The sequence below is a fragment of the Thunnus thynnus genome, chromosome 10 (assembly GCF_963924715.1).
Source record: "Thunnus thynnus chromosome 10, fThuThy2.1, whole genome shotgun sequence".
In the NCBI taxonomy this organism is placed as follows: domain Eukaryota; kingdom Metazoa; phylum Chordata; class Actinopteri; order Scombriformes; family Scombridae; genus Thunnus; species Thunnus thynnus.
Window position 1 is genome coordinate 17,708,226 of NC_089526.1, and position 13,152 is coordinate 17,721,377.

A 13,152-nucleotide genomic window follows, 5' to 3' on the forward strand; every position below is an offset into this window, starting at 1 on the left:
TGATTTCTACCAAATGCAGGGCACTGCTTTGATTGATGTTGCGACCCACACTGATTGCAGTTGTATGCTCCATCTGTCTGTTTTGCTGGTTTGATCCCAAAATACCCAGGTCTTTTCTCTTTAAAGAACCAGTGTGTAAGATTTAAGGGGATCTATTGGCAGAAATGGAATATAATATTAAGTATGTACACGCTTGGAAGTGGGGGGTTATCATTTGGTTGCAGTCTGCTACCTCACCGCTAGATGCCACTAAATCCTACACACTGGTCCTTTAAAAGACACGACACCGACAGTCATCTTCTCCATAGTGACAGAAACCCCCACCACCATTTCAGTAAATGTCTTAACATGCTACTGCGCCAGTTCGCTGGCTTGACATATTTTAATAGCCTCTTCCATCATGAGCTCTCTCTTGCAGCAGGCGCTCTCTGACTTTTTTGTAAAAAATACCAAAGATGATCTTGTCACATATCATAAGAGTTCCTCAGGTCTGCACAGTTGCAGGTTTGTGCCTTCAACTTGACATCAGTAAAAAAGTTGTCAAAAGGCTCATATTGCTGCTGTATCCAGGACGAAAGACATAATTCTCGTAGGTTGTTTTTTTTTTTTTTAGAGTAGTGGGCATTAAACTTTTTGAGTATCTCTTTAACTTTGTCCTTGTTATCCGAGTTTTCAAACTCAAATGTGTTGTATACCTCAGCAGCCTGTGCACCAGCTACAGTTAGCAACAATGCGATCTTCCATGCATAGGGTTTACTGTCCAGTCCGACGGCCATGATGTTACAATAAGAATTGCTGCTTAAACGTATGCTGTGTGCTGTTAACATTTCCAAAGGATTTTAAGTTTTCTGGTGGCTTTAAATTATCCATGTTGCTTCTCACAACAGACAACGCACAGGTTTCACTCCCAGTACCATCTTTTATTCCTTATTTTGTTAGAAGGAAAAGAGATCAGACACAATGTGATGTTGCTAGCATGAAGTCCAAAACTTTATTGACCTCTGTAACCTTAATCAATACTGGCCTTGTCGAACATTACTGACACCTTTTTGTCATCACATGAGTGATTAACTACATATGACAACCTGCACAGCTGGAAAGTAGCCATAAATATTTTATGACTAGATTTTCTTTTTCTTTTCTTTTTTCTTTTTTACAAAATATAAATACTTCACTACACAGCAGAAAAAGGAAGCAAAAATGCAATGCTCACACCTCAGCAAATAAAGCAAGGTTTAGTCATTTGACTTTGTGCAACTTCACCCCACACTGTTATCAGTCTCATTCAAAATAATAAACATGCAAATTAAAATCACACAATTTAAATTAAATTAAACACGAATAGCAATTAGAAAAAAAAAACAAAAAACAGAAACACTCTTCATGGTAAACAGTGAACAGTGCAATTTTTTTAAGGTGAGTGAAGCTTTTCTGCCAACCTAAAAACAGAAAAAATATATTGACAAATCATTTTTTAACACTGTTCATGCGTGACTTAATTTTATTGAGATGTCACACTGAATTTAACTAAAAAGCACCCAACACCCATTGTAAAAAACAGTCTATACCAATATGAAATACTGGTTAGCGTTCAAATAGTAATCTGCAGTTCATTTAAATCATAATCTCCATCTAAAACTAGAGTATCAGTATGGTTTGATTAAGTCACACTGAGTTTACATTATAAAATTAAACTCACATGTCTCCTTTTTCCCCATTCCACATCGTTTCATGAAACCTTAGGTGCTCAGGATCTCTCTGTTAAGATAGTATGAAAACACAATTCAATCCAAACAGCAGAATTATTATTTTGACCACTGAGGACATACCATATTAAGATTTAATACGAACACCCAACTTACCGCCTTGGTTAAGACTATGGGGTGCTCTGGCAAGAACTCCGGCTTCTTCCTGGCCTCAGGACAACTTGCCAAACCAATTAAAAAATCTCTTGTGTAAGATATTCTGCCTACAAACACATACATATGAAAATCAATATTATAGAGTACAAATCAGGTAAATAAAAAGGGCAAAAGGAGGATTTTATTCTGACAATAGATGTCACGTGTCATTAACACTTGGTGTCTTACCTTCTTTCTGTTTGTGGAGGTTGATAATCTTGTAGAACTGCTCTATGTCAACATTTGTCTATCAAGTGCAAAATCAAAAAAATAATCTTGACAAATGTAACTGCTTAATGGTCAAACGGTTTCAAGTCATTTTCTATGTCACAAAAACCTCAAAGCATGAATGAGCTGAAATGATTCATCAGTTATTGGTTCAAAAATAATTTAATTTGCAACAATTTTGAGAAGCAATAAAATTAAGTAATTTATTAAGCAAAAATGCCAAACATTGTCTGGTTCCAGGTTCTCAAATGTGATGATCTGCTGCTTTTCTGTTTTATATATCATTACTATTGTTTGGACAAAACAACCTATTAGAAACCTCATCTTGGCTTCTGGGAAATTCTGAATGTGATTTTTTACATTTTACTGAAATATTGTCTTCTTTAGGATTTCTTACCTCTTGATCCATTACCTCCATCAGTGTCTGTGCACATGTAGCAGCACTTATTTGGGGCTCTAAATGAAGTAACAGAATTCTCATTATGAGCACGCCATTAAGAATGAGCACAATTAAGTTTAAATTAACACCCTTGATGAATTCCTACAAGTGTTCCAGACAGCTTACCGATATCAACATGGATGCAGCGACGTAGTGGTCTCGCTGGCTCCAGATGTTTTTGGAGGATTCTTCTCCTTGATACCTCCATTCTGCTGTCAGTGATGTTCAAACATATTTTAAGCCTACTACACTCCTACAAGACTTACTCATCAAATTTGTACTGAGTAGTGCTATATTAATACAGTCAGGCACATACTCATTTTTCAATGTATTAGTTTTCAGTGAAGCAGAAGCAGGGCTTACAGACCATTAGGGGTCCTGTAGTGGGTCAAAGGTACCGGCAACATGTCAGGAATCATTTCACACTTTAAGACAACAGGTTCACAATTTTTCCAAGTCTGTCTTAAAACAACAGTCAGGTGTCCATATGGACACTGAAAGAGGTTTTCCTCACTGTAATCATTCCTCCTGTTCATACTGGCTATTAAAAGACTCCCTTCAAATGTGCTTTCAGTGTAAGTGATGGGGGCCAAAATCCACAAAACTCTTTCTGTGCAAAAAAGTATTTAAAAGTTTATCTTAAGTTAATATGAAGCTTCAGCTGTCCAAATTAGTCAAATCAAGTAGATATCTTTCAACATTAGTCTCCTTAGTGACAAAGTCCCTCTTTTTGTTACTATACTTCCACCGAAGCTCAACAGGAAAACACAAACAGGGAAACACAAAGAGGGAATTACACTAAAAAGACTGTAAATGTGGCAGATATCCTCATATAAGCTTCAGCTAAATTTTTAAATGACTGTGTGGACACAATGTGGATTTTCACTTGAAAGTGCATTTACATTTACAGTCTTTTTAGTAAAATAAGAGGGACTTTTGCACTAAAAAGACTGTAACATTGAAAATTATCTACTTGATTTGACTAATTTGGATGGCTTCATATTGGCTTCTCATTCAAATGAATGGGCAAGGGTGTCTAAACCTTTAATCCAGTTACTATAAATACATTTTTGCACAGATGGACACACCCCATCACTTACATTGTAAGTGCATTATGAAGGGATCTTCTAATGACCAGTATGAACAGGAAGAATGATTATGGGAAGAAAATATTGTAATATTGTCAGTGTTCATTTGGGCACCTGACTTATTGTTTTAAGACAGATTTTACAACTGTAAACCCATCCTTTAATTCAAAAGTCATGTACATGGATTATCATTTAGATGTCAGGCTTTTTTTTGCCAATCCGAAGCATACAGGTATGTGATAGAAAAAATATTAGGTGTGCATTAGCTAGATCACAAATATCCTATAAAATGTGACAGCAAGTTATATAATCCCTTAGAAATATACATATCTATATCTATACACACACACACTATAATGCTATATAGCAATCACTAACTTGGGATGTAAGTTACCAGGTTGAGTGTAGCATAACAGCTAATGTTAGCAACTGTGGCTTTTATTAAGTTTTGAAAAAGTTAAGCCGTTTTTGTTGAACCGCTACTAGCTTACGCAAGTTAAATGTAAGCTAATTTTACGCACATTAGTACTACGTAGTACGTTAATATTTCTAAAACTTTTTCTAGCGTAATTGTAGGCTACATAAAAGAAGCAAATTTGGAAAACAGGTGGACATTTCTTCTTGCCCACTGTAAAGCGTTATATGGCTGACATCTGTGAAAACCGTATGATGTAAACCATTAACTGCACTATAACGGCAGGTGGTTATGATTACCGGTTTTGTGTTTAACGTCTACACATCACCTTTTAACGGTCGATTGTGTCAAGCGACAAAACACGATTACAGCTGTAGCATCACCACAAAATGATGTAATCCAGTAAGTTCTAGTTGGCTAAGTGATGGCAAGTGCAACTTCACAGTGATGCAGAAATTTTTAACTCTGCCGAAATCACAATTCTAGCTAGCAACATTAGCCTTATAAACTCATAGGGCAAAATTAGGCGTCCGACGTAATGATGTTTACAACATAAAGAAGAGAATTTATGTTTGATTATTCACCTGTTGTTCTACAAAATTCACTCAGCGTGGTTTTCAGCCTGCTCACCTCACCAGTGTCATTCCAGTGAAAGCCAAAAGCTTAACTTCTTCTTCTTTAGTGTTTATTTGGCAGTTGGCAAACCAGCTTAGAGGCGCATTACCGCCACCAACTGGACTGGAGTGTGGAACAAGAGCGTAAGCAGAAAAAACCCCTCTAGATTCTTTAAACTCAATAAGTTTCTTTTAAAAACTTAATGTCACAGTATATCTTGCCTCCGTTTGTAATATTGTAACAAAGCTATCCTCTTAATAAGAGAAAATAATCAATTATCACAGGAGAATAACATAGATATTTTGCCAAATGATCATACAAGGTACTTCTAGCTTATATTTGACATTGCAAAAATTAAATGTGGCTATCTTGGATATTCCCTCTACATACATTTTTTTTAAAAAACATGACAATCAGAAAGGTCAGAAATGCTTACAAGTTCCCATTTTCTTTTTTGCAAGTAAGAAATTGTTCAAAATAGGCCATAACATTCACAAACAGGGATTTATTACAGTATATTATGATATAGCTTTTCAATAGGGTACTGGGAGGTCCCTACTTTGAGCTGATTTTTAGAAACCTTTTTTAATTTAAGTACAATGACTGAAACCCAAATGGCACACAAACTGATATACTGGAGAGTTTTGTGCTCCTATACCTACTATATGATATGAATGCCATTGCATGTTTAAGTTTGTTAGGTTTGAGATGTTTTGGGGTTTTTTTTTCCCCAATGAGACATAATTTTATATGTTGACATCTGTGCAGCTTTCACTGCCCAACACCGTCTCACAAGTAATCCCAGAGAATGCTACATCTACACTGGTGTTGAGCCATTTTTAAATCAGTTTTCCTCTCCCTAGTGATCATGATTAAATCCTGCTCTTAAACTGATGGATTTTTATGAAAGGCAAATATATCCCAACTTAAAATTCAATCATCAACACTGAAAACCACTCCAGGGTATCCCATTGAACTTAATCTTAAAAGTGATAACTGATCTCTTGATTGAGGATTAGCCTGTGCTTTTAATTTAAGATTTATGTCATCAAGCAAAGTGGTTTGCACTTTCAAAGATCTGTGAAGAAAGACCGACAATAATTCAAAAGTATGCATCTTTATAAAAAGAAAAAGATCTGCACTTTTTACAGTAACCACAGATTGTAAATTGAATTTTCCATACATTTTTCTACAGTGTGTTGTAAATTGAGTTGAACATACTTTAATGAAAAAAGCAAAAAATCAAGTATTTCACTCTTAAGATGGGCATTGCAAACAAAGCCATATGTTGTGAATTAACTATATTCAATTATATCACAATAAAACAAATGTGGTTGGAAAAAAATCTACTATATAGCTAAATTTACTGTTCACAACCACCACCACTTTAATAACAAAAAAAACAGGAAAATGCTTCCCTTAAATCAGCTTTGTTTCAGTCAATATTGGGTGCATGTCCAAACCATAGTGCTTCAGTATGTAAGGTGCCATGAAAACCAATGTCACACAAATAGTAGCTGTATTTTTCTGGCACCTATTGGTCTTCCACTCAGTTCCTCAATCGCTGTCAACGCCTCTGGACGAGACTCAAATACTACAGTCGCAGAAGTTGCTCCACTCTTGTCATACTGCAGTGACACAGATCCAGGGATAATACGATATCCATAGCAAAAGTCATAGATTTCTTCACTTTTGATTTGAAATGGCAAGTTGACAAGCTTTATACAGGTGGGACCATCAAAATTCTGCACTGAGGAGTCAAAACCGCCATGAATGCTATTACCGCCGTCCTGTGGAGCGAAACGTCCTTCTGCATAAGGCTCATAATCATAGCTTTCATGGACTTGGGACTGTGCATTAGTCATTGGTATATTACTATTATGACGTTTACGCAAGTCAGGGTACTCTACGAACCCAGGGCGACAGGATACCTCGTTGCTTCTGCCTGAGTACCGCTCCTCTCTTAGCAGTTGCTCTTGCCCCACTGGTGGCTCAACACCCAATTCCCGCATCTGAGAATGCGAAATACATTTCAGTGCGACTTCTGACCCAAGAAACCTTCGTCCATTAAGAGAGAGTGCTCTCGTTGCCTCTGCCTCAGACTGGAAGAGAACCAATGCCTTCCCAATCCCAGCACCTGTATCGTCGTGCAGCAAAAACACCCTGTCCTCTGTGACGTTGAACCCAAGGAAGAAGTCCATGATCTCAACTTTCCGCACATCAAATGGCAGATTCCGTACAAACAGACACATTTCCTCAGAGTCATAAGGATTACCGGCGTTTTCAGGTTGGGCATCCACGTTCTGCGATTCCAGAAGGGTGATCATGTTCTCTCTTGAGATTGGGCGTACAAAAACCCATCGGTTGAAAAACATAACTTTGTCGTAAGTTGTTGCATCAGAATAGTCTCGCAGACTCTTGAACAGCACAAATGCAGATCTGGTTCTTCTCCCATCGTTTCCAATCATGTACAGGATTTGGTCATCCTCAAGCCTTGCATTGCGAAAAAACTTTTTTATGTCGTCTTTTTCCACTGCATAAGATAGGTTTTCCAAAAAAACACAGTACTCCTCGTTGGAAGAAGCAGTGGACCTCTGGGCCAATGGTGATTGTGACCTTGCATGATATTGTGGATTCCTCTGACTGCGAACAGGTGATCTCTCTCTCTCAACCTTGCCAGCCGTGTTGGAACCAACAGCTCGATGCCAATCATCTTCTGTTGTTGTGTAGACCTCCACATACCTTGACCCCATGTATTTCCTATCCCTCCTCAGGCCTTCGCTTGCATCCTCTCTTGTTGCAAATCTGACAAGACCTCTTCCATTGTTTTGGCCCTTTTGATTTTTCAATAAGACTATTTCATCAACAAGTAAACCACTGAAAAAGTTAAGCACATCCTTTTCAGTCACAGAGAAGGGCATTCCTTTAAGAAACACACACAAAAAGTCAGAGTTTGAAGCCCTCTGGTGACGAGGTGGAGAGGTATGACCTGATCTGCTACCTGACCTCCTGCCCGGTTCACGGTCCACAGATCTTCTAGCACGTCTTGCGTTCTCCTCAAGTAGCCTCCTTTTCTCCCGCTCTACATTTCTTGTACTTTTTTCAAGCATACTCTGCATCTCTGCTTTACTACTTAATAGCAATGTAACAGGTGATCCTTTAATGCTACCCCCTGACCGTGTCATGGCTCTTCTCGCATCTTCATCTGAAGCAAAAATAATGAAAGCTTCGTCTCGCTCCCCACCAATTATATGCACCCCTCCATCTGGAATTTTGAGGCCAGTGAAGAAGTTACGAATATCCTGAGAACCTGCTGTGACTCTCAGTCCCTGTAAACGGATGACGACCGCCATGCTGAGACACAAACAACAGCACCTGCAGACAGATAGAATAGCATTATTGCCAACAGAGTTTCTCTAACGCAGCGTCAGTTCCTTGGCATTCCAACATAACACCGCTGAACCTAGACAGCAATGTGAGATAAAGGACATCAGGGACAGGGGACGATCAACGCCCACAAAAGCCACCTTTAAAACAGAAGAGAGTGCTGAATTCAAATTGGTGAAGTTAATAGCAATTCAACATACGCTGTCGCTCACGCTCTACAATGAAAAGTCTCACCACACAATATCAACATAAAGCATCTGCCTTGTGTGGTAAAATGGCAGCTAAATTAAATAAAATATGAAGTACAAACCACTTTCCAAACAACCACAAACACTTTCTTTCACTGTATACTCAATAGAGTTCCACGCAAGACTCTTCACTTAACCATGAATAACCTCGTCATTAATCGGATATTTCTGAAAAACACCAATGGCACAGAATTCACCAGTACATTCAAAGATGCAGTCAGATGCTGGCTTAAAAAGGACAACATGGCAACAAGTCAAAATAAACAAAACCATTAAAAAGAGCATGATAATTATCTATCTGGCACAATCATTTACCTTCTTGCCCTCAATCAATTTAATCAGATCCCTATAATCAATCATTCTACTGGAAAATGTAAAAAAATAAATCAACCATGTTATCTTAACCCTCCTGTTGTCCTCGGGTCAAATTTGACCCGTATTCAAATGTTTTTATATCAGAAACATGGATTTCTTTCATCTAATTGCCTGAAAATAACATGGATGGTTCCATACCACACACTTTACAAGTAAAAGTAATGATCACTACTTTCATTGAATTTTGGGTGTTTTATTAAAATTTTTAGCATCTGTGGACTTTTGTCCTCCTGGGTCAAAATTGACCCAGGAGGACAAAAGTTGCATGGTCGACGGGAAGACAACAGGAGGGTTGAATACTCGTGCAGAAAGTGTTGTGCACACCTCACATTCTAACTACACTGACTCAAATTCTTAAATCTTTGGTTAACTATTATAATTTATCACATATAATCCAACAAAAGCAGACCAAAGGCTAATAGACTGCACATGTGTCACTTTCCTGAATGCACCATTCCACAAAGGACTCCGCCATAGCCACCATTTATTGTTTATGATCCTTCCTTCAACCAACATTAATGCTGCATCCAGGAATTGCCCATCACAATGGTTAGGTCGAAATTTTTCAAGTTTACCAAGAGGTATTTTCTCTTATTCAGCCAACAAAGTGATCCATAATAGAGTTGAACAAGTATCTCCCCGATGCATTTGGAGGGGCCTCCAAAAAGGAGACAGCCTTGTCGATCCATCATGTGTTCAGTCTTGAAATGCAGCCGTGGAAGAAAGCAGTCCTTCATGTGGGACACAGCTACTACGCAGCAAAGACAACATCATTGTGATGTTATGATCACGTAATATCTACAAAGCATTTGCATTCTCTTTGCTAGATCAGCACCAGCTATGGTCCAACCAAAGCAATAGACAACAATCTCTAAACATGAAATACAGCCTTAATGAATGCCAACACAATCAAAATTGTCTTGCAGTTATGAACAGCTCTGTCCCTTTTAATAGTCAGGGTAGTGCGGTGTATTAAAGGACAGGTTCACAATTTTTCAAGTCTGTCTTAAAACAACAGTCAGGTACCCAAATGAACATTGAAATAGGAATTTCTTCCCATTATCATTCCTCCTGTTCATACTTACCATTAGAAGATCCGTTCTTAATGCACTTTCAATATAAGTGATGGCTTCTGATAAACTAAACTTAGATAAACTAAACACACTGGATTTTAGCCCTCATCACTTGCACTGACAGTGTATTTGAAGGGGATATTTTAATAGCCAAAGCCAGTATGAACAGGAGAATGATTACAGGAAGGAAAACATCTTTCAATGTTCATATGGGCACCTGTGTGAACCTATCCTTTAAGGATTTTAAGTTCACTGCAACAGTGATGAGACATTATGACAAGTCTAGCTGCTTGGTTCAAGACCTTTGCCCACGATGAATTAAGTGAAACCAAATAGCAGTTCAGCTTGACCTTCGAGCTATTGAATGGCTGCACATTGCCATCAAATACCACGACAACTAACATCACCTCTTGTGTTGTAAACACAATACAAACTTCATTAAGCACCGCACTTCACCGCAATATGTCCTAAGCCACTGATAAACACGAGCCATGACCAGTAGGCAAATTAACCATGTGACAACTAGGTAAGGCCTTCAAAGTTGGTAATCCACATAGCTAAATTCACCATGCAGCCAATACAAACTCAGCGACAGTGTTGCCAGATATACAATAATTATCATATTTGTACGATAATTTTGCTTTCTGTACGATCAATAATGCCAAAAGTCCCATAATGTACAATGATTTGATCATTTTTAACACTTTAGTCGTTTTCACCTATGAACTCCAGGAAATATTCGGAGAATCAGGTCCGGACATTCTCCAGAGTTGCCCTTTCACAGATGTAACACACAACAGGAGATTGTCCGTGTCAGACGCGTTCTAAACTACTGGAAATACTTAAGCATTTCCCATCTGGCAACACTGCTAACCGATGAACAATGGCATTGTTAACACAGTAATGCTACATTACCACCCACACTCCGCAATCTCATTGAACCAGCCGCCATGACTAAAGCCGACATTTCACAGGTAACGTCCAACAGCACCGTTAATTGCCGCTAAATGACACAACAGACACGTTTTGAAACCGCTGTAACGTTGAATGCAATTCAGCGCGGCTAACTGGTTAATTTCATCGGTTAGCAAGGTGGCTTACGCTACAAACGTACTCGCCGTCCAAGCAAACACAAGTCACCAACATGTCCAAAAAGCTAAGCTAACGTCAGCTAGTTATGTAGCCAGCTAGGCCTCTAGCAATAACTTATTTCACGGTCCAAGACTGACCTGCGGCAATGAGAATATATTCTTTATGTAGCCTGTAAATCAAATCGTCAACCAACGACAAAACTTACACAAAGTGACAAGCACAGTTTCTTGAGTAAATATGTGAATTGTGGACAAAATCAGATAAGTTTCGCTCTGCTTCGTATCGTCTGCTTCGTATCGTCTCCTCTTTCCTTTTTCCTTTTTCCCGTTTCCCTCTTCCTCCCCACTTCTTCTTCTTCTTCTTTTTCTTTTCCTCCTTCTTCTTTGTTTATTGGCGGATCGCAAACCAACTTTAAAGCTGCATACCGCCATCTACTGTATCGGAGCGTGTAGTTTCATGGCATTTATCTGAACACTGATTAGTATATTTAAAATAAATAAATAAATAAATCACACAATATTTCCTAATCCTGCCTGTATAATATAACCTATCAACCCCCTTCTGATTTCCCTGAACTCCTGTCCTGTCTCATGGACTATATTTCTTAATGTCTCCCTCTCTGAATTATATTTACTACAGTGCGTAATGTGTTCTACATCTTCCAGAGTTTTACGCTACAGATACAGATTTGATTGACTTTTCCCCATTAATTACAACGTGGAGTAATTGTATGTATTTGTATAATTGTGTAATGATTACCTCCTCTCTGCACTTACGATATTGTCCTTTAAACTTTGAACTGACTTCTGTATAGTACAATAATGTCTCATTTTATTGTCTGTATCCCGTTCCTTCTGCCAGGCGTTAATTATGGCTGTTCTAATTAATGATTTTGCCTCTCTACAACCATAAGCTACTTTTATTGCTTGTCATATACTTTAAGAGCCCTCTTTGCCAATTTATCTACTTGTTTATTACCTTTAACACCCATATGAGCAGGGACCCAACAAACCTGCACTTCTATATCCATCTTTTGTTTAAAAAACAAACAAACAAAAAAACCAATGAATTGAATTTCTGTCATTGGATCTTATCTGACCATTTGCCTTGATGACAAACCTCTGAGAGCTGCTGCTGAATCTGAAGAAATGACTATTTTTAATGGCTATACTTGCTCCATCCACTGAACGTCAAAATTATTTCTGATGAAAATATTGACAATTTATCAGTCAGTCTGTGATATATATTAACATTAAATTCTGGTGTGTGTGTGTATATATACATATATATATATACATATATCAATCCCCATATGCCCATCATCAGGATTCTTTGAACCATCTGTATATATTGTCAAAAATCTATAGAATTGTCTTGAACATGATATTCAACAATATGATGAATGTTATCTGTCACTGACCAGTTTTTCTTTTCTTCTAGGAGGTTATGGAGTTTTCCTTCTTCTTCTTCTTCTTCCTCTCCTCCTCCTTCTGGTTCTTCTTCTTCGTTTGTTTAATAGCGGGCTGCAAACCAGCGTGAAAGATGCATGCCGCCACCCACTGTATTGATGGGAATGTGCAATATCATGACGTCATCTACATATTAGACCCCAGGGGTGTTTCATAAAGCAAGAGCAGGTCCTTTTTATCATGGTCTCATAATTTCTCACCTCATACATATTTCATATGGAACAATAAGCACATATTGTATAAACAAAAATCTATCTTTTTGAATCTTGGTTCCAAAACAACACTATTGTGGTTGATCAGTTGTTTAATAGAGATGGCACATTATTTACCTATGAGTTTTCATCACAATACAACATCCCTGTAACACCTGGGGATTATGCAAAGATTTTTGGTGCAATCCCTTCTGGTCTATGTATGCTGTTTAGGCAACAACCAAGGGTTAATCATCAGTTTTGACCGTCTCTTATTCCAATGCACTCTCCTGTAGGGAAAACTACTTTTTCTTTGCATCCCTGTAATAATAATAAATCCATAAAATAGCTTTTTCAAAAAGAAATCATCGCAGTACCTATGTGATCTCATACTGGAATCACTTTGTGAATAACATGACATGGAAAAGGGCCTAGTTCCTACCTCATTGGTATCTGATAACTAACAAAATGAATAGTTTCTTTCAAACTTATTCATAAATTTATAAGATATATTTTAAACATTCAATTCAGAAAAGATATTGATTTCAGTTATACATTTTGTTGTAGCTCCCCTGAGACTGCTGTTCACTTATTTTTTGAGACTTTTGGAATAACATGTATCTTTATCAAC

General features: G+C 37.8%; 1 protein-coding gene across 5 annotated transcripts; it reads right to left on the reverse strand.

Moving 5' to 3' along the window:
• Window positions 1–963: 963 nt before the first annotated feature.
• gra (granulito) lies at window positions 964–11,228 on the reverse strand. 5 transcript variants are annotated; one of them, XM_067601659.1, is made up of 7 exons: window positions 4,702–4,785; window positions 2,695–2,780; window positions 2,527–2,585; window positions 2,091–2,148; window positions 1,863–1,969; window positions 1,700–1,758; window positions 964–1,439 (listed from the first exon to the last, which is right to left on the reverse strand). In XM_067601659.1, the coding sequence occupies exons 1-7, from the start codon at window positions 4,713–4,715 to the stop codon at window positions 1,412–1,414; spliced, it is 411 nt and encodes a 136-aa protein (XP_067457760.1). In that variant the 5' UTR covers window positions 4,716–4,785; the 3' UTR covers window positions 964–1,411. The 5 variants fall into 5 exon arrangements, 4 of the variants coding, with proteins under 4 accessions (XP_067457760.1, XP_067457761.1, XP_067457762.1 ...); XM_067601660.1 differs by having other exon boundaries at window positions 4,656–4,764; XM_067601661.1 differs by having other exon boundaries at window positions 2,695–2,777; window positions 4,656–4,762.
• Between the last annotated feature and the right edge of the window lie 1,924 nt (window positions 11,229–13,152).